Here is a 25,647-nt window from a genome sequence, read left to right on the forward strand (position 1 = left end):
GATTAATTACGCATTATTTTCTAATTAATTCTTATCATACGAATACTTGTCAACATGACATGATCGGATAAATATAAGTGAAACCTGAAAAAGAGAAGAATAAAAAGATCTCTCTTATTAGTACTAACCAGTTTAAGTACCCGCATGGTGTGCCGTGAGGCCCGTGATACCTTAAAAAAATAATTATTCATATCATATTATGATCTGCTTATTGAGCACGTTAGATTATATTACTTTACTATAATTTCAGCAGCCATCTTATTTTTCAGCAGTCATCTTATTTTTTTAATCAATACTGAGTGACAAAATCTCCTAATAACCTTATATTCCTTATTTTCCATTATTACACTATGAACCACTTAGTATTACATTGATAATATGATTTTTTATTAACTTACCACTGGATTTATCCATCGCTTTTGTTTTAGATAAAAAATTTAAATTTTAATCATTGAAATTACGACAGAAAAATTCAAAATTTTATTTTATATTCAACTTATTGCTTATAATCATTTTTTAAGAAAAAAAACTTTTTAGCATTATTTAATAAGATTTCTTATAACTATAGTATGGCTTTTCTTAGCATAATTTTTAGAAATAATTTAATCTCAAATTAAAATAAGTCTTAACCTTCTATATTTCTACACTTAGAGATATAGTATGACTTTTCTTAACATAATTTGTAAAAATAATTTATTCTCATATTAAAATGAGTGTTAAACTTCTATATTTCTACACTTAGATTTTGATTACATTTACGTCAAAACACAAAATCTAAAAAAAAAGGGCGGGAACATGTTAATAACAGAAAACTTAAACATTTTAAATTTACAATAGTAGAATAAGACTTCCAATACTTGATGCTAGCTAGTGAGACAATTTTCTAATTACCAATAAGATAAGCTAAAGTTTAATGTTGTCACCAAATTTGTGTTAGCCTCTTGATATACAAACTTGGCTTTAACAATAAACAACAATTCGAAGAATATTCTTTTTTATGAAATTATAAATAAACTCAAATTATGGGTATCTTGAGAAAAAAAAAGTTAGAAAAGAAATCAAACCATTATTATTAATAGTCTATTAATTTAGAAATCAAGCAAAAAAATATTAAATTTAGAAAAACATCAAAAATTTAAGTATAATAAACTTACGTCATAAGTTCCACTCGCTGCTTTATCATAACCTTATGAATCTGCAATAGATGAAGATATAGTAGTCAGTATTGATAGTCTCGTGGACTATAAGTAGAAATTAATAATTAAAACACGATGAAACTTTTGATTTATGGATAAATAAAAAATCATAGCATATATACATGTTTAAAACTAATTTAGAATTGAATCAACCAAATAACTAATTGCCAGAGTACTATTTATCGAGTAAGGAAAATGCACAATTCACTGATAAACCTATAAAAATCTAACAATAAAGATTTTGCATTGTTACAACTCAAAAAACACTTAAATAGGGAAGACTTTTGTATTCGTAAGCGAAAATTCAGAGGGAGAAAGGTAATTTTCTCATTTATTAGAACTTTCTTCTCACTTGTGAAATACACTGGTATGTTGTTGTTGTTGAGAATTTTACATTCTATCTTAATAAGAAATATAATTCTTTAAGCAAAGAAGAAGTAATTTCTTTCATCAATAGCATTCTTGCCGTTTCATCTCCCGATTTATATGATTACAGTCGCTTGCAGTTTTCAATTCAAAAGTTTGGATATAAACCGTGCATGTATGTTTATGAGGTAGTGGGGTAATGGGGGTGAGCCGGTGAGGGACGTGCACATAGTTTTATTTAGTTTATTATTTTTTCTCTTCTTCTCTCTTTTATTTTCTTTTTTTAAAGTAAAAATAACATGCAAAGTAAAATAGGGTACTAACCTGTACTAATTATAATTAAAATTCAGAAGATTTTGCTACATGACTACGATTAATTCTTTCACAATTATGTTGAATGCTTTTATCCTTTAAAATTGTCTTAATTGGTGGAACCGTTCCCTCTTTTTTGGAAGCATATGATTGCAACGTTATTTTTTTTGTTCAATATTAATTTTTTTTTTCAAATTTTTTTTTCTATATATATATATATATATATATATATATATTTTAAAATTCCGAATTATTTATTTAGTTATCTTTTTTATTTCTATTCTCTACTTGAATTTTTTTGGTGATGACACTTGTCATCGTAATGTTGTTTTGCTTCTCCTATTCTTATAGATAGAAGATAGATAATTAAGATTGTACCCAGGGGCGAATCTAGGTATAAAAAAGGGTCACGTGAATCCATCATCACCTGACTAAACTTGGTATATTATGTATATAATCCTTAAAATATATCTAAGATTAGCTGAAGGAACATATAGTTAAACTAAACTGAGTGGAGCACTGGTTAAGTGTTGGGTTCAATCCCTTAAGGTTGTGGGATCGAACTCTTCTAAATGAACTTTTGCGTCTTTTTTTCTAAAAAAAAAAAAAAAAAAAAAGGTGAACTCACCCTCTTGAAATCCTGAATTCCAATAGTTTATGTGGATAGAGACGCTCATGTGAGTTGTGACACACCTTAACTATCTCACTAGATACATGTTATCTCCAATTCTCCATTAACCTAGATATCGAATAATTTTTAAAGAGGAGTCTTGGCGTAATTGGTAAAGTTGTTGTCATGTGATCAGGAGGTCAGGGTTCAAGCCGTGAAAATAACTTCTTGCAGATATGGAGGATAAGACTGTGTACAATAGACTCTTGTGGTCCGACTCTTTCTTGGAATCCACACTGTGTACCGAGCTGACCTTTTTATAGATATCGAATAATTTGAATCATCAAAATTTAGGCAAATGGATAGTGCTAAACATGGAGCGAAGCACAAGGATACAAAGTAGAAAAAATTCCATGTCAATTCTATCTATATCAACATGCACTGGGATTTGGTGTACAATTCCAAATTCCCAAATGGCATCCAATGCGTACTGTAATATTCTCCCAATAAAGACAAGTTGCCACAGAGAGATGAATAGATCGGTGAAGAAAGAGATAAGAAAGCCACGGTGCCCGTGACATCAGGCGGACACTATTTGCCAGCTAAAATTAGGTGGTCGTTCGGTTTTTCGGTTCGGTTTTATCAAATTTCGATTTGGCTATTTCGGGTTCGTTTTTTTGAAGGTGGACACCAAACACCGAACCAAACTAGTTCGGTTCGGTTCTTTCGGTTTTTTAAAGTTTGGTTCAGTTCGGTTTCGGTTTTTTCAATTCGATTTTTTTAATATAATATTAGAAGCGATTCCATTGACACTAACTCATAGTCTCAAAAGCAATAAAACATAAAACTGATAAATTGAAATCAAAATCAAACAAACAGGATACACAAGAACAGAAAACTATAATTATGACATATGATTACTAGGTGTTATATACATACCGTAAGAATAATTAAGAAAACACATAAAGGACATACATTATTCCTAAAGAGACATCCTAGTTACCTTTCTTTGTTAAGGATATTTGATTTTTTTCAATTGAAGTGGAAAATTAGGGATACAAATGCAAAAGAGGACTTATTACAATTGAGTTTTTTTTGCTTTAAACTTAATGGGCCTGGACTATTTTAATTTTTTTGGGTAATGTATTAAATTTCGGTGCGCGTTCGGTTTTTCGGTTCGATTTTATCAAACTTCGGTTCGGCTATTTCGGTTTCGGTTTTTTGACGATGGACACCAAACACCGCACCAAACTAGTTCGGTTCAGTTCGGTTTGTTGAGGTTTCGGTTCGGTTCGGTTCGGTTTTTCGATTTTCGGTATTTATGCCCAGCCCTAGCTAAAACTACTGCATGTGCTTTTCTCTCTCTTAAATTTAAATTCTCAAACAGAAATTTGTAAGTATACGACAATGGAAGACAAATATTCTGCAATACAATTCAAATTTGGAACCATATTGTATTCTTGGGGTATTCACTAAATCGATTATGCTTTTAATTTGTCGATTCCTGGTATCCCCACATACTTAATCCTTGCCACAAGCACAGGAGGAGCTAAGAATTCAATTTTATGAGTTCTAAATTTAATATAACAACTTTAAGTGCATAATTAGTTTTAAATTTTAATGTGTACATATTTCATGAATTTCTTAATATAAAAGATTATTTGAGCAAAAGCTACTGATTCAATCAAACCGAACGTCTACCTCCGCTCCTGGCTAGAAGTCATGTTGATGTACATACATACCGACCATTTTCTCTTGCGGTTAATGTATTAATTTTTATTTGCAACCTTTCAAAAATAAGTTTATTACTATGATATAATTAAAGTATTTCAACGACTCAAATAAATTAAGATGTGTAACTCCACAATATCAGTAGTCCCAAACTTCTTTGTCTAAAGTGAAATTTTGGATCAAATTGATGTTAAGAACATCACAGAGAAGGACACCTAATCGATACTCTCTTCAATCGATAAAGAGGAATTTAAAATCTTAATCGATCAATTTTCAAACAACGAAATACTTGAGCATTAGATGCGGGAAAATGAAGGAAATATGAAGACTACGTAGGATTGAAATAAATCGATTTACAAATTACATAATATATACTTTATAATAAGTTGTTGATCATTATACAAAGTTATTTTATTTTAACAAAATATACCGCATGATCTTTTTCTTTTTTTGAAAACCACTTTCCCTTTGAATCCGCGACTTAAATAGCACAAAAAATAAAAAGTTGAACAAAACTAATATAAAAAAAAAAGTACATAAGTAGTATTCACGCACGAAATTCGTGCGTGAAAGGACCAATCTACAAAAACATAGTTTTGGCCTTTCACGCACGAATTTTGTGCGTGAATGGGGTCATCATATATTGACCCCATCTTCCCCACCTGACCCGACTTGCTCCCTTCCCCACCGTCATTAAAGCCTGTTCCAGTGGTCCCACCCCCCTTAAAATGGTAATTTCGTGTTATTTTTCAATCCAAAACTCAATATTCTTGGTATATTGAAGTGTAGGAACAAGTTTCTAAGGTTGGATTTCGGAATAGAGCGACGTATAACACATTTCAAAAACTCAAAAAAAGCTTCAATCTAGATATTTCACTACGAATTTTCTATTACATTGTTAAATATATCATTACCCTAAGCATGATCATTGTATAGCTGTGGTGGATTACTCGTTTTGCTTTTTTTTCTTTTGCGTTTTTGGGCAGTCCGTGCACTGTTGGGACTGCCCATTTTTTCGTTTTTTTTATTTGTTTATCTATTGTTAATTAGTTAATTATTTATTGCTTGTTTATTTAGTATTTGTTAATTGTTGGATTAGCGACTAAAGTATTTATTAATTGTTAGACTAGCTATTTCAATTGTTAGACTGGCTAATTATTTATTTTATTTTTGTTAAGCCAATTGTTTATTTGTTAATAATTTCTTAATTGTTTCATTAGTTAATTAATTGTTTATTTGTTAAATATACGATAATAATTTATTAATTTTTTGATTAGTTACTTAATTATTTATTTATTAAATATTTGATAATAACTTGTTAATTATTTGATTAGTTAGTTATTTGTTTATTTATTAATTATTTATACTAATTGTATGCTAATTAATTGTTAATTATTTGACTTATCTTTATATTTTAGGAATGAAAACCCTTAGTTTAGGATTCTTAACCCGTAGCTTAGGATTGAAAACCCTTAATATAATTTTCTATAAAAGATTACATAACTAATATTACTTGTTAATGATTTATTTAAAATACGTAAAACAGATGAGTCACCACAATCTTTAATAAAATATTCGATAAAAGATTACATAACTAATACTAATACTACTTGTTAATGATTTATTTAAAATGCATAAAATAGATGGATCACCACCCTCTTGATCCGGGGCCCTTCGACCGATAGTTACTGTATCTTCAGCCCGAGCATAGGTCGCAACATATATGGACATCCGACCTGCAGCCTGAGTCTCAGGTCCGTACCCGGTTAGGGGACTCAGCATGGGAGATCTTAGCTGCTCGCCCCCCACATCCTCGTGTCCTGGATATACTACGTCGGGGCGGTATCTAGCGGTGCGTCGAAGTTGGTCGGGTACAGCACGATAGGTCGCTAGTGACAGCATTGATTGAGAGGTGGCGACCGGAGACGCACACATTTCATCTCCGTACCGGTGAGGCTACCATTACCCTTCAGGATGTGGAGGTTATTTATGGGCTACAGATTGATGGACGCCCATTGTATATTGAGGAGCCTCCTGTGCTGCCGCCTTACCGGGGTGAGTTGATTAGGCTCATCGGTTTCGCGGCTCTGGATGGTCATATTTCTGGCCAGAGTCGGCTTTTGTTGTCGGCCCTTTACGCTCACTTGCGCCTCACAGACATGCAGCATCCGATTGGAGAGGACACGCCTCAGGCTGATGTTGATCGACGTGCGCGTCTATACCTACTAATCATATTTGGGGCCATCCTATTGCCGAACACTTCGGGTTCGCATATGAGCTTGAGGTATCTTCGGTATATCGACGATCTCGCTGAGATAGGATGTTATAGTTGGGGCGCTGCTGTGCTGGGCTACATGTATCGAGGATTATGCCGATGTTCTATGGGCACGAGGGTAGAGGTCCCTGTATTTTGCTCGCTTCTTCAGGTAATATATTTAAGTGTGTGTAATTATACACAAAATATATTTTTTTAAAACGATGACTGATAATTTTTTTTTAATTGACTATATTAGATATGGGTGTGGACTAGGTTGAGACCTTTTCAGCCCATACCAGCTGACCCTCCCGCTGACTATCTTACTATCCCGATGCCATACGCGCGGAAATGGTCGCGAGGCGTACGCCGACGTGTGGAGACGCACCATAGCCTTCTCCCGTTTAGGGATCAGCTAGACCGCATGACGGCGCAGACGGTATGTTCATATTTTGGATTCACACGCTAGACCACATAACTATTATTTTAGTCTTTTGTTGTTAACTAGTTCAATTCTTTTTACAGGCTTTTATATGGACGTCGTATGATCATATTTTGGATGAGCTGCCGGCGTTTTGTAGGGCTCGTCAGCACATGTGGATGTCGCGGTGTCCATTGATACATATGGATATCGTTGAGTATCACGCGCCCGACCGCGTGTTACGGCAGTTTGGGTATGTATAGAATATACCCGTGGCTATGGTTTGGGAGCATGACCGCTATGCGAGGGACGAGCGTACGGGCGTCGATGATGCATGGCGACTCCATATGCAGCAGCAGGTCCAGAGTTGGGATGTGAGGATGGTGAGCCTAGCGGTGGTCAGACATGACACTCCCATCCATGTGTACATGGAGTGGTACATGCGGATCACTCGCATCATTATTGGCAACCCCTCTAGGCGTCGTCCAGATGGCCTGGGATATGTAGCTCTCGCAGGAGCGTACGAGGCGCTGGTAAGTTTTATTAGTCTTAAACTTTAACCATCGTCTTATGTACTACTTCACAAATTTATTCAATTGTTAATATTTGCAAACATATCCAGGTACGGACCGTTCAGACGATGCGCTATGAGAGCACTGCCCGTACGGAGTCCCCCGAGACGGCGGAGTATGCAGCACGGATGATTAAGCTTGCCGAGACTGGTATGAGACAGGCACATGACTTTGAGCGTCTCCATGAGCGTGTTCCCGGTGCCCCACCTGGGGCAGCAGGTGGCCGTGGTCGCCGAGGAGCTGGTGGCCGTCGCAGAGGTGGTAGGGCCGGCAGAGGTGATGAGGGTCCATCGACAGATATCCTATCGACTTCTCATTCCCGGCCGTCGACTTCACAGACACCTCTGTATACGCCGGGCCTTTTTTCAGGTTATGTGCCCTGGCCTTCACTTTCAGATCCACCAGTTCGTGATCCATAGGGTGAGCGGCCGGTTCGTGATCTACAGGGTGGCCTACATTTGCAGTTCGACGACTCCATGTTCGAGGACTTCGTGTTTGATGTGGCACCATCTGCATCTCCTGCTCCAGGGGCCGCTCAGGAGCCCTCTCCCCAGGCATCTCAGGAGGCCGTCGACACACAGGTTTGACTTTTACAATAAAGTAAAATAATTTATTAATTATTTTTTATTTCAGTTCCGTTTTAGAATAAATCAAATCTAAATTATTTATATATTATTTCAGGTTCATTGTTCTACGCCTGTGGGTCCACAGGAGCGACCCATTCAGGAGACTACCTCATATTCACCACCACACCCATCTCAGGAGCCTACTCAGGCGCCCGTTGACACACATGTTCTATTAAATAAATAACGTTAATGTTTCAATATAAATAATAAATGGTGCTAATTATTATATACTTTTCAGGTTCATCGTTCGGCGCCTGAGGTGGCGACTCTCGACGAGGTAGAGGTCGAGACACCAGACCTAACTCAGCCTGAGGTTCTGAGTGTGCCAGCGGGACCAGATCCTAGGAAGAAGCACGTTCTAGTCAAGGGAGCACGGGTCAGGCGAAGAGATGATGATCATGACTTGGAGCGCCCGGTTATTAAGAGGAAAAAGGGCGATGGAGACGATGACGAGGGCGGTGGGGATGGTATGAGCCTTAGGCCTAGGGATAGTCTCCGGCATACTACATGTGGGACCCATCCTCGATAGTGTATATATATTAGTGTTGTAAAATTTATCGTAAATAACATATATTTTTTGCATATTTAGTGTTTATTATTGTTTCACATCGTAAATTGATAATAAGAAAGTGGCCCCCTTTCAGGCACAAAATCTGGGCGTGAAAGTGCAAAAAGTGCAATGTTGCACATAGGTCCTTTCACGCACGAATTTCGTGCGTGAATACTACTAATGTTTTTTTTTTTTGTACTTGTTTGGTCCAACTTTTTATTTTTTGTACTACTTAAGTCGCGAATTCCTTTCCCTTTAAAGATCACCCAAAAGTTATAAAATAGATGCTTTTATCTGACCACCAAAAAGAGTGAAGGGCTCCATAATTTAATATCAGAGGCAGAGGAAAGTATTAATAATTGGATACCGTGAACCCCGAAAATGTATTTTTTTTTATAAATAGCATTTTACTCTGACATTTGGATAACAAAATGATTAAATAAATAATACTGGCTGTCATATCTTAACGTGAAAGCAGTGTCATTATAGACGAGAAGTCGACTATTGATGAAACAAGACTACATCAGGAAAACGGAACGAACATTAGTCGAGAAACGAGAAGACGTAATCTCCCACAAGAAGATAAGAAAGAAAATAAAAAGACAAATATTGAACACCCCCCCCCCCCCCCCCAAAAAAAAACTGTTTCTCCATCTATTTTCAACCTAAGCTACTTTTATCATTTCATCTACCAATATTCCATTTCCAATCCCTTATTATACTTCATGTCAGATCCTCAACTTATAAATCAATTTTTTCACAAAGGACGCGATGAAGATAATCCAGAAGGAATATTAGACCCAAACATATTACTAAACAGTTCTAGTCATACTGAACAAGAGTTGTGTCGAACGCCAACTTGTCGGAAAAACAAGATTCCGATAGTTGGAAGCTGCCCTCCACCGGCACCGAAGAAATCGGGAAAAATATTGCTTTGTAAGAGGAAATTTCCACAGTTTGATGAATTTTTTGAAGCTAGTGGAAATGAAGAGTTAGAGAAGTTCTTCATATCATGCACTCATGACCTTTCTCGAGGTATGGCTGTCAAGAAGAGACTTCTGTTGGGTTAACAAATATTTAAATTAGTTATATATGCGAAGTATTAATTAATTCCATGTGAATTAGTATAAGAATTATACCGCCCTTTATATTTTAGGGTTTTGCTAAGTTCCTTATTCACGAAATATTATAGGTAGCTGATTATATATTATTTCTGTGTTAGTTTTTTCTTCTGGGAAGGGGTAAGAGAAGGTGATGAATAAAATGATCTGTGGAAATTATGGTATGTAATCGATATGTATACAAATTGTTGAATTATATGTTTCCTTTACTATGAACAAGTTGAGCGGATTTTTTTTTTTCGATTCCCCAATTAAATAACTATTGGACGAACTAAGCTTTTACCTGGAAAAATAATGATTTTTGAATTTTTACCATTGGTTACTGCCTTACTGGTTGAGTCAAATATGTTGCTTCGTAGTTATGATTGGTTGGAAATGCTCATAAATAACGTATGAATCTGGTGAGATTTAAACTCTTGTTGATGTAAAATAGATGAAAATTTCAAGTATGAGTCTTTCCACCTCAACAATTGAAGTGTTATATTAACATAGAATTAAATCCTCGAGCAAGTACAATGAGTCTCGCGAATGTTTTTTGTTTGTAACAGTGATTACAAATTGATAAATAGGACGATTGCCTAGCCACCCACTCACACAAGGTGGCTTCCTTTAGACAATAACCAAAATTTAAACGAGAGTTCAATGGCGGCAATTAATGTTGGCTAAAATTTTGAATGAGCTGGGTGTGTTTTGTATAAATGGAAAACATTTTGTGGTGTGTACTTTTTCATGTTTGATTGATTAAAGTTTTTGCATAATATTTTCTCTAGGAAAATAGTTTCTTAAAAGAGAAAAGGTTCAAATATATCCTTCTACTTTAGTTTATTAGTCATATTTGCCCTCCGTTGCTAACGGAGGGGTATATTTGGTTATTTTGACTAACGTAGGGCAAAGTTGACTAATAAATTAAAGTAGATGGGTATACTTAACCCTTTTTCCCTTCTTAAAATGAAAAAATGACTTAAACCCAGATTTTTTTTTATTTTTTTTTAAATTACTTATTTCTTCATACCAAACACATCCTAAGTTACTCCGTTGAGTCTTTCAGAATGCGATTAACCAATATATCAATTACGATAAACTGGATCAAGTTTAACATGAACTCTAAGGCAGTTAGCTCGTAAATGAAAATTATAAATTCTTAAAAGTAAGAAGTAAGAAGAAAGCGGTAAGCTGAACTAATTTGAAAAGCAATGACAAGAGTTTTTGACTGTAGTACTGGCCCAATATGTTTTCTTTGGGTTTGTCTATATAATCCACTGATGATAGTACGGTCCGTTACAGGTTCGATATTATCAAATCCAGGCAGCAAAAATCGACTCAACGAGACCGAATTTTTCCATTTAGACACATGCATTTGGGTATTAACGTACAATAGTACAGTAAATTTAATGATGCGATTTTGTTTTTCAGATCAATTTGGAAGCCTTGAAGAGAAAAAATATAGTGATCTGCGGCTTAAACTAGCCAATTTAGGCAATCTTTCTTTAGAAAACAACCAGACATGTTCAATGTTTCCACCTCGAACAACTTTTTTGTGGACCAATAGGATGTGACAAGAGCATAACTTAAGCCAGACAAGGGTTCTATCATGTAGAATGGTAACGTGACTCGTTATTACAATTTTATCGTATGCCTTAGAATGTTGCACACTGTATTTATAATATGGGTGCAAATGAAAGTCTCCCTCAAGATCTCCAAGTAATTGACACATGCAAATAAATTCCGATCCCCACATATATTCACGTAAGATAAAGCGACAATTAAATACCGGAAGTCATTGCTAATAGTAACAACTTGTAGAAATGACTCCATAGCAAGGCCACTAAGGCATGCCTTAGGCCCCATAATTATGGGGCGCCCACTTTTGTTATTAATTTATTTAAATTATGTGTTACTCTTTTTTATTTAAGTATTTTTAAAGAAAAATAAAGTTTTTTGTACAGAAAAAGTAATGATAACGTTTCTTTTACTGTAAATTATAGTTACTTACGGGCCGTGCTTTTTTACTTTTAATATATATTTTTTGTTAGTTTCATAATTCTGAATAATTTTAACAAAAGTCAAAATTTGTTGCATAAAAAGAAAGAAATTATAAGAAAATTGTTAACAACTTTGCATAGCTAATAACTACAAAAATAAATTTCAAACAAGCACATGTGATTGATTTAAGTTGAAGGCCCTGCATTAGAGTTTGACCTTAGGTCACAAATGTTGTTGAGACGCCCTTGACAACTTGTCACGATTCTTTAGTTCAAATCGAATCTATTTTCAAGATATATATAAGGATTGAGCAGCTAGAGAAATACAGTGCATTTTCTCAGAAATGCAATAAATAATGCCTTTCCTATAGTGGAACTGAAAATTATTTGCCTCTTTAACTTCTTTAAAATCAAATACCGCTTCAAATTTTTGAGTAATAGACATTATTTCATACCTATCTTAAATGTCGTGTTCGGTCAAATGGGTTCACATAAATTAAAATTTATGATTCAAAATAAGTCTTGAATATTTGTGTGGCTGTAAATCATTTCATAAAGTGAATTTATTTCCAAATTAGGAAAGAGGTCATTCATTTTGGCACGGACTAAAAAGAAAATAGGTTCACATAAATTGAAACAGAGGGAATATTATATATGATATATTTTTATTTTTTTTCACCTACGTAATTTGCATAGGATAATTTAAGATCGTTGAATAAACTAGTCCTCAATAATTAATTATAATAGTTTGCCACCAAAATGCAAATTAAGATGCATCCCCATTTAATTCTCAATAAGCTGTTCAAAATATTCGAATTTGTGTTCCACCGGCCAACACATTTCACCACGATTGCATATCGTGGATTGTCGCCGATTTTAAATTTATTAAAAGAAAAATGAAAACAATGCTGAATCTTTTTTCAAACAAAACTTACTTCGGGTACCTTTTCAAGCCCTAAAATGACGATCCGAACGTCTACGTATCCTTGATGTATTGGGCCTACATTATTGTACGCAGAAAAAAATATCAGGTTCTATATAAAATATTGACGTTTCGGAGTCTTGACACACGACTAATCATTGGTCAAAGTATGGAAAAAACACTAAGTGTTGCAAAAAATAAAGTTGGGCAATTTTTTTTTGTACTGTTTATATAACGCAGTATTTTACTGCGTTATACAAAAAAAAAATTGGTACTTCTATAACGCAGTAAAATACTGCGTTATAGAAAGAAAAAAAAAATTGATACTTGTATAACGCAGTATTTTACTGCGTTATAGAAGTACCAAAAAAAAAATCTATAACGCAGTAAAATATTGCGCTATAGCACTTAACGACTCCGTCTCCATTAGTGCTATAGCGCAGTATTTTACTGCGCTATGAATAATTTTATAACTTTTTTTTTATTGAATATTTTGGTTTGAAATGTTTTTTAGGGAGCATTTTGGTTCCGGACTCAATCTTTCTCTGGAATGTTGCTTACTCCATTTTTACCCCACGTATCTTTTAACTTACAGTACCTCAACACCTGTCTTCCACGTGTCCCTCTCCTAGAAACCTCTCCACAGTTAAAAACCTGGCTTCATAAACCTTATCGTTCCACGTTACTTTTTCAAACACACTACAGAAGGAGAGGGAAAAAACATAGACCAAAACAAAGAAAACCGACATGGCACCAAAGAAACGTGGAGGAAGGCCACGCGCCACCGTGTTCACCGCCCGAAAAGTGGTAGAAGAAACCGTCTCCGTCGTCGTAACTCCAATCGCCGGTGAAACTGAGACCGAAAGTCAAACTTTGACTCAGAGTCAACAAACTGAAGAAAATCAATTATTTGAAATATTAACTCCACCACCTTCTCAAGAACCAACACCTAAGAGAACCATTAATATTCAAGAAACATCTACACCACAAACACAGAAGAAAAGGGGCCAACAAAAGAAACCCGACCCGGCCCAGAAGGAACAGGAAAAACAACAAGAAGTAGATGAAGATGAAACGCAACCAGCTGAAGAGCCAGAAGAGATGCCAACACCTCCCAAAATGGAAGCTGATCAAAAGAAGGCCCAAAAAAGGAAACCCGACCCGGCCCAAAAAGCAAAAGGAGGAGAAGAAGGTGGTGGAAAGAGGAAAAGGAAGAGAGCTAAAGTGGGTGGAGGAGTAGGACCCAGTGAAGGGTATAGAAGGTATGTGTTTAGGGTGTTGAAGCAAGTTCATCCTGATAAGGGAATTTCATCAAAGGCTATGACTATATTGAATAATTTAATGGGTGATATGTTCGAGAGGATCGCCAATGAGGCGGCGATCCTCTCGAAGTACGCGGGCCGTGCCACGTTGGCATCGGTGGATATTCAGGATGCCGTGAAGTTGGTGTTGCCTGGAGAGCTAGGGAAGCATGCAATTGCTGAAGGGACTAAAGCGGTTACTGCTTATGTCTCTAGTATTGGCAAGTCCAAGTGAAGTGTGTAGTATCATTAGCGCTTTTGTTGTTGGTATTGGTGTAGTTTCTTACTAAGTAACATTTAGTTTGTGTTTAGTTCATTTTATCCTACTCTTTTGTAGGTGCATTTGCTTCTTGGGAAGTCACAGCATGCAAATTCGGTCTCTTTTTGTGATCTTTTGTTATTTGCATGCTTGTAGAGTCGCTGTGTGGCGATGCGGATGTATTTGATTACGTTGTTATCAAATATTCAGCCTTTGTTGTATCTAATTACTCCCCTCCTTTTCCTCTCTTGCCTTTAGTAAAATTTTAAGCAATTACTTGTGGCTGGTGAGGTCTATGAGGGACGTCGGTTTTCTTTTTAATCAAGGTGTGGAGGAGTTAGGCATGACTTTTCAAAAATGATAATTACAAGGAGGAAGATATAAAAACGATAATTACAAAAATGATACGGAGGAGGATATAAATCTTAGCCTCGTTTACCAGATGTAGATTGAAAGTCTCCAACCTAATAGCAATCAGCTTAGAGTACATATACAAAAGTTTGAGGGACTCCATCCTCTACAACGTTGGTTGATTGTGGTAATTCGTGTTTAAATTTAAAATCCCATCGATCACCTCAAACTGGTAGGAAAGCAGAGATGATGAAAAGAATATGACTATTTGATGGTAGTAGGAACAACACCTTATCATCGACTAAGTACAAATGTTTTCAATGTTCTTCTACAAAGTTTAGGGTAAGAAGGTATACCAGATTTAGTTTTAACTTCAAAACAGAATTAAGTCGAAACTTAAAACAATACAGCAACTACTATAAAATAGCCTTTAAACACACCTTGCTCAGAGGTAATTGAATTGGTAAGTTAATTCATGTGTATATTAAATTTGAAATACTCCATAAATTTATTACTTTGTTCAAATAATCATTGAACAACTCGCAATTTTAACACACCCATTCAAGGGTGATGAAAATAGAGTAATTGAACATCTAGGTTCCACATAAAAATGCCTAGCAGTACAAGGAGAATTATTAGGGAATGCTGAAAGCACAGAAGTGTAATGCTTTTCTAAATCTTATTATTACCATATACTAATTCTTTGCAGAAACAGATTAAAAAGCTTTCACTCAATTGAATACATCATTCTAACGACAATTACAAATTAAACACCAAAAACCAAGATATTTTACCTTGCCCGGAGATAAATAATTTGGTATACTTTTCAAGTGTATATCACGAATTTGAAATACTCGGTAAATTAATAACTTTGTTCACTTAAAACAATTTTTACCAATACCCAATTGTAACGTACCAATTCTAGGTAAGGAAAATAGAGAAGAAACACACAACAAATAGAAAAATTATTGGGAAATGTTAAAAGCATAATGGTTTGTTCCTTTTCTTAAATCATAACATTACCTTAAACTAATTCTTTACAATTTATTAATATTGTAAAAGGCAATATACCACATTTATGCTCTGTTGACAAATTCAGGATGAAGAAACACAGAACAAATACCGATAGAATATAACGAAACAAAAACAGATCCAACACAAGGAATTTCAATACAGAAAAAGATACCATTCATTTGCATTAATCATTCTAAGGCCAATTACATTTCAAAAATCAAAAACCAACAACCTTTACATTGACCTAAAACACCCCCAAATCAAGACCTAACCGCTAGTAAACTTAGTAACAGCCTTAGTCCCTTCAGAAACAGCATGCTTGGCCAACTCCCCAGGCAAGACAAGTCTAACAGCAGTCTGAATTTCCCTACTAGTAATCGTCGGCTTCTTGTTATACCTTGCCAATCTAGAAGATTCCTGAGCAAGCTTCTCAAAAATATCATTAATAAAGCTATTCATGATCCCCATAGCCTTGCTGGAAATACCAATATCAGGATGAACTTGCTTAAGCACTTTGAAGATATAGATCTTGTAGGTCTCAACGCTCTTCTTTGACCTCTTCTTCATCTTGTCGGCTCCTCCAGCGTCCTTTGGAAGCTTCTTCCCGGCTTTGGGCTTCTTCTCTGCCGGAGCTTTCTCAGCTGCCTTCTTTTCCTCCACTGGTTTTTTCTCAGCTGGCTTCTTCTCTGCCTTTGGTGCCATTTTAGAGAGTTTTCACAGAAAGATGGAGAGAGGTTTTGTTTTGTTTTCTGGTGAAGAGATTGTGTGAGTGATGGGGATTGAAATAGGGGAAGTGAATTTTATATAGGGTTTTGATTCTGTTGTTTGATTGGTTAGTTTCGGATGACGCGGATTGGGTATGTGGGCCGTTGATGAAGTAGAGAATGGACGTTCAGTATTGGCTCTTACGAATAGTTAGGATCCATGAGGACTTTCCAAGTGTGTTACTATCTGTAGCGGATAGTCAAGTGTATCTAAAGCATTACCGCTAGTCCTTGTTACAAAGAGTTCAAGCCAGATTTACTTGAAACCAATTGTCGATTTTTCAAAATTCAAAAATAATTTTCTTCTCCTTTCTGTCGGCAATAAGGGACTGTTTGGAAAACCACCCAGCTAATTGAAATTGGGTGTAATTACACAATTTGACTTATTTATTTGATCAAGTAATTACACAGTTAAGTTATAATGAGTATAATTATACTCTCCAATTCTCAAGGAGGGTTGAGAATTGGGTCTAATTACACCCTGTAATTACAGAGTTACTTTTTATTTTGTTTCTTTTTGTTTATTTTAATTTCTTTTTTTATTTTTACTTTTTAATTATTTTTATTTTTTAAAATGTATTTTCTTTTTATATTATTTATTTTTCATTTCTTTTCTTTACTTCTTGTTGTTTCATGTAATTGCTCGTATTTTTTTTTATTTTTTTATTATATTCTTTTAGCATAACCCTGTTATTATTCTAATTTTTTAAACTACAGCTCTTAATGGAAAGAATTAGTCATTAACTATCTTGGCATATAACGAGTGACGTTATTAAAGTAGAATTTTGTTGTAAATAAAGGAATAGACTTATATTTTTTCCTTTCTTTTGAATTATTTACTCAAGTTATGTTGAAATTTATGTAATGCTGGAATTTGACATAAGAGTATAGAGGTGTCAAAATGGGCTGGCCCAGCCCAACCCTAAAGGGCCAAAGAATTAAATGGGGTAGGACGGGTTGACCCTTTTAATTGAAGGGCCTGCAAAATGTTAGCCCAACCCAGCCCTAAGCGGGCCGCGGGCTAGGACGAGCCAGCCCTTTAAGTTTTTTCGTCTTTCGAAATAACATTTTCTAAGTGATTTTTGATATAATTTGAACATGAAACTTTTGCAATATGAAATAAAGTCTTCTACCACCCATTCTTGCGCAAATCCATATCATAGAAGAAAAAATTCAAGAGAATAGATATAAATTATTATTTTTAATCACTAATTTAAATCACGTTCAAAAGAATTTAAACATAACATAAATTCTAACACTAAAAAGTATTACTCCAGTTTCTAATTACTACTTAGTAATAAGTACGTTCTTTTTTCTCATTACTTTTTATCTTTTTGTTTAATTTACTTATATTTTTTTAAAATTAATTAATTTATTATTCTTTTCTGGCCTCAGCCCAACCCTTGAGGCCGGTGGGCAAAGAGAGGTTGGGCTTTTGAGCCTCACTTCTATACGGGCCAAAGAAATCTTAGCCCAATCCTACTTAAATGAAGGGTTGGGTTGGTCGGTCTCACGGGCCAAGCCTATATTGACAGCTCAATAAGAGTATTATTATGTTAAACTTTTTCTTTGGATTTTGAATGTTATATTTTGAATTTTAAGTTATTTGCTTTCACATTGCATGTTGTTTATTTTTCACTTACATGTGATGAATTTTTTATGTCAAACATTTGAATAATATTATGGCATTATATTTATAAATATTATTTTTTGTCAAACATTCAATCCATGACGTTCTCACAAAAAAAGTCTTCTTTTAAGTTTTTAATTATATCAATCATTTTTTACAATATTAGTTACAAATATATGATTATTAATTAATATATTTTCAAAAAATAATGTGTTATTAAATAACTAATTTAATGTCATTTATAAAGGCAAATATTTTTTAAATATTAATTTTAATTTTTTTATAATTAAATTTTATTTTTAAAATTAAATTAAATTAACTGTGTAATTACACTTGTGCAACCAAACAACACGCTTGTAATTACACTATAATTATGTTATGACAAACAAACAAATCGTTGTAATTACAGTACTGTGTAATTACTACCCTAAAAATTACATCAATTGGGTGTAATTACACCGTTTGACCTGTTTGTTTGACCAAGTAATTACACCACCCTACCCTCAGTTTCAATTTATATGAATCCATTTGACTAGACACGAAATTTAATAAAGAGTGAAGACTTTTGAAATTTATGGTTCAAATAAGTCTTAAATATTTGTGTGATTGTAAATCACTTTATAAAGTGAATTTCTTTTCAAATTAGGAAAGAGGTTATTTATTTTGACACGAACTAAAAAGGAAATAAATTCACATAAATTGAAACAGAGGGAGAGAGAGTATTAGAGAACATATACAAAAGTTTAAGGGACTCCATCCTTTACAACGTTGATTGATTGTGGTAATTCGTGTTTAAATTTAAAACCCCGTCGACCACCTCAAATAGGTAGGAAAACAGAGATCATGAAAAGAATATGACTATTTGATGGTAGTAGGAACAACTTGTCATCGACTAAGTACCAATGTTTTCAATGTTCTTCTACAAATTTTACGGTAAGAAGGTATATCAGATTTAGTTTTAACCTCAAAACAGAATTAAGTCGAAAGTTAAAACATACAGCAACTACCATAAAATAGCCTTTGAACACACATTGCTCAGAGGTAATTAAATTGGTTAGGAGCGCTGAGGTGTCTTGCCACGTGGCATCCACCTCATCAAATGACAATGCCACGTAGAATTTGATGGCCACCTTGGACAAACTTAACCGAGGAGGGTATATTTGAACCAATAGTATACCGGCAGGGGTATATTTGGACTCAAAGTATAACGAGGGGTATATTTAGACCTTTTCTCATGGTACAAGGGTATATTTGGCCCTTTTCCGAATGATCTTTTCATCAAGAATGAAGCTGTTAATTTACCAATAAGGAGGTTGATAAGCAAGCATGAGTTGACAAATGACTAAGAAGGAAGTTGAATATCGACAGGTTGATGATCAACCACGAAGAGATGTTTTTTTTTTCTATATGTTGATAGTCGCCCACAAAGATGAATAATCATCAGCCAAAAAGTAGATCAATCAATAATAAGCTACTAATCGACCGAGAAGGTGATTGATAATTGACCTTAGGTCAAGAATCGATAACAAATGCAGTTGATAGGACGATAAATCATCAACCACGAAAGAAGTTGATAAACTACCAATAAAGAGGATTGATATAAGCTATAGGCATATAATTGATCAAAGGAGGAAGACGATCAAGTTGATAGCTTTTTATTTTCCTCTTTTAATTCTTAATTGTAATAAAAGTCATCCACCTAATATAAAAACATTTTCCCAAAGACTTGAAAGGGGTCATTAAAATTGCAAAACTTTTGTCATTACGAAGAGCTTTAAACTAATTTTTTATGACAACTATAATAAATCACAAAAATTATTAGAGGGAAACAAAAAAAAAAAATTATACCATATTTAGGCATCCGATTTTTCATTACAGAAAATACAATGCTTAAACTGGCGTCACACACACCAAGCGCGTACTACACATCCTACAAAAAGGACAACCCTTGGAAAACCAAAACCACTCTTTAACAATGAAAGATGATGAACAACTTTCCAAATTGAATGAATCCAACTAGACGTTACTCTAAACTTTTCATGAATTCCTTCTGAACAATATCCAGATGTTTCTCAGACAATTGTATTCTTTTCAAATAGAGTTTTCCTCTTCCTGTTTGATCAAACGCAATTCCTCCTTCTTCTTTCCATCCAGCTGAGCTTTCCTTATGTTCAGCTCTACCTCTTCCCCTTTCAGCAGCATCCACTTCTCATTCATGGCCTTCAACTTCTCTGGTCCCAAACTAATTAAGGCCTTTCTAATGGACTCATTAACTAAGAATAAGCTAATTTCGCGGGCGGCCAACAGATACGGATAATCATTCAAAGAGACTTCTTCAACTGCATTCTCAGCTACAATAGAAATTAATTAGATTTAGAACATTGTAATACTAATTAGAGATGTGAACGGTTTACTTACCTTGTGCTACAGTGATGCGTGAACTGGCTACTTCCTCGGAAGAGCTTTCTGTTAGAAAGGTGAAATAAAATCTTAGTTAAAAAATCAAAATTACACAAAATGTTAATCTTAGAAGAAAACCACAAAAAAAGATGGACCTTGTGCCATGAGGATCTTCAGCTAGGTGCAACTAACGCCTGCGTTTAGCCCTACACTTTGTGCTGTAATATGTTAAAAACATGGATTAAAACTCCTTTATATAGTACTAAAGTATTCACGAATAATCCAACTTAATGAATAAGGTCATCAATTTTTCATTCAAATCAAACGAATTTCTATGCGCATGAATTTAATTTATAGTTAGAAATCAGAGAAAGCAATTAATAACTGCACCACTGGAACTTGAGCTGAAGATTAATGTGTAAGCAAATACTATTACTTGTCTACTTTTGACTTTGCACACCCTTAAATTAATAAACAAAGTATATATTTTATCATTATACTCATATTAATTGGTTTATAGTCTCAATAGACTTGAATATTAATTTGAAATGAGCAATTAATGGTAATGGTAAAACAAGAAGAAAAAAAAAAAAACCTCTCTTAATATGTTAAAGTGGACAAGGAAAGGTAAACATTAATTTATCCTATCATGGACAAGGAAAGGTAAACATTGATTTTTCTTATAATGGACAAGTAAGGTGCCGTTTGGCCATAAATATCAAAAATAAATTCTTTTTTCAGAATTTTTTAAGTTAGAGTTCTGTTTGGTCATAGTTTTTGAAATTGTAATTTTTGTGAAATGTAGTTGTAAAAGTAAAAAAAAATTGAAAAATAAGTTTTTGAGTTTTTAATATTTCGGAATACAACTTCAAGTTGTATTCAAAATATTTATGGCCAAAGGCCCAAAAGTGAATAATTTTTATAGCCAAACAGAACCTAAAAGTGAACGCACAGAGTAAAATGGCGCTTTACTTGTATAATCCCTTAAATATGGTCCACATCTTTATTTCTTTTCGATTTTCCAAGTCTTTACTCAAGTTCCAACAAGTGATGAGATAAGAGGTAATTAAACATGCAAGGTACAGTGGACTGTATTTTTTCAAGACTGGCCCGAGTCCTCTTAAAGTTCCAATAACTAAAGTCTAAAGAGATGACTAAGAAAGTAGGTTGACAGTGGTAATCCGTGTTTAGATTTAAAACAATCGACCACTTCAATCACTTACCAACATTTGAAAGTAAATGTTCAGAAAACAGAGATGGAAAGAAAATGACTATTTGATGGTAGAAGGAACAAGACCTTGTAATTCAAAACTTATTTGCATTTCGACAAAGTATGAAATGTTTTCCACGTTCTTCTACAAAGTTTTATAGAGTATAATTGATTAAGTTCAACTTTAAAAAAAGATTTAAGTCGAAACTTAAACATACAGAAACAATCATGACCTTTATGAAATGCTTAAACTAGTCTATATTATATAATAGCCCCTAAACACCTTGCCCAGTGGTAAATTAATTTATAATTTTTTATCATTCTCTAAATTAAATTTGTACGATTATTCAAGTGCATCACCAATTTGAAATAGCCGGTAAATTTAACAATTTATTCACATAATCATTTACCATTTCACAAATGTAACAAAACCCATTAAAGCGCTGCCAAGTACAGTCACAGCTACCCATAACGACAACTATTGGGAAACGTTAAAAGCATATTAGTGTCAAGTTTTGTAAATCTTGATATTACATTATTCTAATTCTGAGCAATTTATGTATGGAATAGACCCAATCAACATATAGTAAAAAGTCATATACCACGTTCATGTTCTGTTTCAAATTCTGAATGAAGACACATACAACATGACGAACGAAAACAGATCCAACACAGAATTTCAATACAGAAAAAGATACCATTCATTTGCATTAATCATTCTAAGGCCAATTACATTTCAAAAATCAAAAACCAACAACCTTTACATTGACCTAAAACACCCCCAAATCAAGACCTAACCGCTAGTAAACTTGGTAACAGCCTTAGTCCCTTCACTCACAGCATGCTTGGCCAACTCCCCAGGCAAGACAAGTCTAACAGCAGTCTGAATTTCCCTACTAGTAATCGTCGGCTTCTTGTTATACCTTGCCAATCTAGAAGATTCCTGAGCAAGCTTCTCAAAAATATCATTAATGAAACTATTCATGATCCCCATAGCCTTGCTGGAAATACCAATATCAGGATGAACTTGCTTAAGCACTTTGAAGATGTAGATCTTGTAGGTCTCAACGCTCTTCTTTGACCTCTTCTTCTTCTTGTCGGCTGCTCCAGCGTCCTTTGGAAGCTTCTTCCCGGCTTTTGGCTTCTTCTCTGCCGGAGCTTTCTCAGCTGCCTTCTTTTCCTCCACTGGTTTTTTCTCAGCTGGCTTCTTCTCTGCCTTTGGTGCCATTGTTGAGAATTCTTAAAGATAAATAGAGATTTTTTTTTTTTTTAATAAAGAGGATGTATTGTGTGAGTGATGAGGAATGCGTAATGGTGAGTGAGGATTATATAGGTTTTGGGCTCTGTTGTTTGATTGGTTGTTTTCGGATGACGCGGATTGTGTATGTCAGCCGTTGATGAATTAGAGAATGGACGATCAGTATTGGCTGTTAAGAAAGTTAATGAGCCACGTGGTTGTTTATGATTCGTTATTTGTTGTTTTCGCGGATCGTGGTTATCGCAGCCGGTAATGAAAGAGAAAGTGGCGGTAGATTTTAAAATGTTCTGCGATCCATGTGAAAATTTTGTGTGGCGCTTTTTGAATTTTAGTTTCTAGTTTCTACATGGGCGGGAATAGGAATTTGCCCGCTTAATTAAGTTTTCCCTATTTCAACTGCGGGGCATTTATAATTTGAGGGAATTGTAAATGTTTTTTAAAGGCTTTCGTGAAATAATTTGTATTTTGTTGGAATCGGATGATTTGTGAAAGTAGAAGACAGTAGTTTTGATACATTACCAAACATTCAACTTACGCCCTCGTTATTCAGTTAGTGTGCATCGTATAACTTTTTTAACGACTAATTGTATAGAAATCCATTAACATATATATATGTTACATCCCAAATTTAAGTGGTTCTATGAGACTATGACCGGTATCTGTTGGTGAATATACCACAAATAACATTACAGTTGAAAAATAAAATAAACAAAAAATGAATAAATAAATATTTTTCAGATTGATGCGTGAATATTTCGTTCTCTTTAAGGAGATTCAAGTCCACTGCGGCATAATATTCATCGGCCCAACAGTAATACTCTGACTTGTCCCTTTCAAGATACAACAGTCCATCAACGTCGTGTGATTCAAATAACTCCGGACTAGTTGAGGAGTCCAAAACTCCACCAAAAGAATATCTTCCTTCAACATATATAAAATTACTCTCTTTTCACTAGTGAATAAGTTGGACACTTAGAATATTTTTCTTTGTCTAAACTCTCTCTCTCTCACTACTCGAGTCCGGAACCAAAATAACCCAAAAAAAAAAAGTATGAATCAAAATACCCCAGGAAAAAAATGGGTACAAAAGTACCTTTAACGCATGATTTTCATGCGTTAAAGGACTTAACGCGGACGGAGCCGTTAAGTCCTTTAACGCATGAAAATCATGCGTTAAAGGTGTCCCTTTTTTTTGGCAAATTTCTCTCACCTTTAACGCATGATTTTCATGCGTTAAAGGTCTCCCTTTTTAAAAAAAAAAAACTTTCTTCTTTTCTTTCTTTTTTTCTTCCTTTCTTTCACACTTTTTTACATATTTTAGACATAGATTAATTATGCTTCGAGACTCCAAAACTTGAATATTTTATATAGAACCCTATTTATTTTTGTGCGATTAATAAGGTAGGCTCAACACATCAAGGATACACAAAACTTCGGATTGTCGTTTTAGTGATTGAAAAGTGCTCGAAGTCCATTTTTGTTTGAAGACTTGTTGTCATTAGCTTTAAGTTATTTATGTTTTAGGGTTATACATTATTTTTATATTAATGCGTAACTTTATTTTGACAATTTCACAAATAAATAAATTAACAATAAATAAAAAATTAACAAATTAATAATCCATAATCAATTAACAAATATTAATTCACAATCAATTATTTCTGTGTATTTTTTATTTTATTTTTTTGCGTTATCCCCTTCAACACCCAACTAATTGGAGTCCGCAACTTAAATAACTTCAAAAGTGGGTTTGGGTACCAAAATAATCCATTAACGAATAACGAACAATAAGTTAAATCCTGAATAACGAATAATAAACTAAATCTCGAATAACGAACGATAAACTAAATCCTGAATAACAAACGATAAGCTAAATCCTTAGTTTTAGATTGAACATCATTAACAGAATTTCCGAAAAGGATTAGTTAGTTAACATAATTTTTTGATGAAGGATTAGTTAGTTAATATAAAATTTTGTTCGTTATTACTTTAACTAGATGAATTAAGTAAATTATAATCGACAATACAATATCATGGATTATTCAAAATAACTAATTAAATCCTCCATAACTTATCCTAGTTAAGTAAGTTTCAATTAGAGATTTTTTTTAGTTAATTTCAAGAATAATGAATAATTTAGTATTTACAAATACGACACCTCCATGGATCTCCGTTAATTATTTGTTAATTATGGCATTGTTAATATTTGTTAATTATGTCATTGTTAATATATTTATTTCTGAAATTGTTTTTCCCGTGTTATTTACTTGTTTATCCCATGTCAATCGTTAAATAAATTAGTTCATTTTTTTTACTAATAATATCTTCTCAACGCTCCCGCTGAGGTTTGATCCATGGTGGATGAGATTAAAAAAAGTCAAAAGCCAAAGGCTTTACCACCATGCCAAGTTGCTTAAAGTAACAATGTAGACACTTTTTATTATTTTGTATGTTCACTAATGCTATCTAACTTGTTTTCTTAAATTGAATTTGGAACCTTGAAATTGACATTGATCTGGAAAAAATACCCAAAATAAAAAAAAATCGCATCAAATGGACATCCGAGCACAAATTTATGACCATTTAAAATTTCACCAACTTACAAATAAATTAGTGCGCAAAAGGTTTTTTAATGGGTTATTTTGGTACCCAAATCCACTTTTTGGGTTATTTAAGTTGCAGACTCCAATTAGTTGGGGGTTAAAGGGTATAACGCAAAAATAAAAAATTACACATAAATAATTGATCATGAATTGATATTTTGTTAATTGATTATAAAAATAAAGTTATAATCACT

At 34.0% G+C, this 25,647-nt stretch overlaps 3 protein-coding genes across 3 annotated transcripts; 1 reads left to right on the top strand and 2 right to left on the bottom strand.

Annotated features, from left to right (window-relative positions):
• Positions 1–13,338: 13,338 nt before the first annotated feature.
• Positions 13,339–14,444, top strand: LOC132604558 (histone H2B.11-like). Its single transcript, XM_060318115.1, has one exon. The coding sequence runs from the start codon at positions 13,411–13,413 to the stop codon at positions 14,197–14,199; it is 789 nt and encodes a 262-aa protein (XP_060174098.1). The 5' UTR covers positions 13,339–13,410; the 3' UTR covers positions 14,200–14,444.
• Positions 14,445–15,739: 1,295 nt separating this feature from the next.
• Positions 15,740–22,892, bottom strand: LOC132604572 (histone H2B.1). Its single transcript, XM_060318134.1, has 2 exons — positions 22,391–22,892; positions 15,740–16,274 (listed from the first exon to the last, which is right to left on the bottom strand). Exons 1-2 carry the CDS (start codon positions 22,818–22,820, stop codon positions 15,856–15,858), a joined length of 849 nt encoding a protein of 282 aa, XP_060174117.1. The 5' UTR covers positions 22,821–22,892; the 3' UTR covers positions 15,740–15,855.
• Positions 19,812–20,739, bottom strand: LOC132604564 (uncharacterized). Its single transcript, XM_060318124.1, has 3 exons — positions 20,538–20,739; positions 20,401–20,448; positions 19,812–20,333 (listed from the first exon to the last, which is right to left on the bottom strand). The coding sequence occupies exons 1-3, from the start codon at positions 20,545–20,547 to the stop codon at positions 20,074–20,076; spliced, it is 318 nt and encodes a 105-aa protein (XP_060174107.1). The 5' UTR covers positions 20,548–20,739; the 3' UTR covers positions 19,812–20,073.
• Positions 22,893–25,647: the final 2,755 nt, after the last annotated feature.

The sequence above is a fragment of the Lycium barbarum genome, chromosome 1 (assembly GCF_019175385.1).
Source record: "Lycium barbarum isolate Lr01 chromosome 1, ASM1917538v2, whole genome shotgun sequence".
Taxonomy (NCBI): Eukaryota; Viridiplantae; Streptophyta; class Magnoliopsida; order Solanales; family Solanaceae; genus Lycium; species Lycium barbarum.

Coding starts and splice junctions, on each gene's coding strand:
- LOC132604558 (XM_060318115.1), top strand. CDS start 13,411: ATGGCACCAAAGAAACGTGGAGGAAGGCCACGCGCCACCGTGTTCACC.
- LOC132604564 (XM_060318124.1), bottom strand. Junction 20,334..20,400: donor ACGCATCACTGTAGCACAAG/GTAAGTAAACCG, acceptor TTTCTATTGTAG/CTGAGAATGCAGTTGAAGAA.
- LOC132604572 (XM_060318134.1), bottom strand. CDS start 22,820: ATGGCACCAAAGGCAGAGAAGAAGCCAGCTGAGAAAAAACCAGTGGAG. Junction 16,275..22,390: donor TGTTACCAAGTTTACTAGCG/GTTAGGTCTTGA, acceptor CACCAAAGGCAG/AGAAGAAGCCAGCTGAGAAA.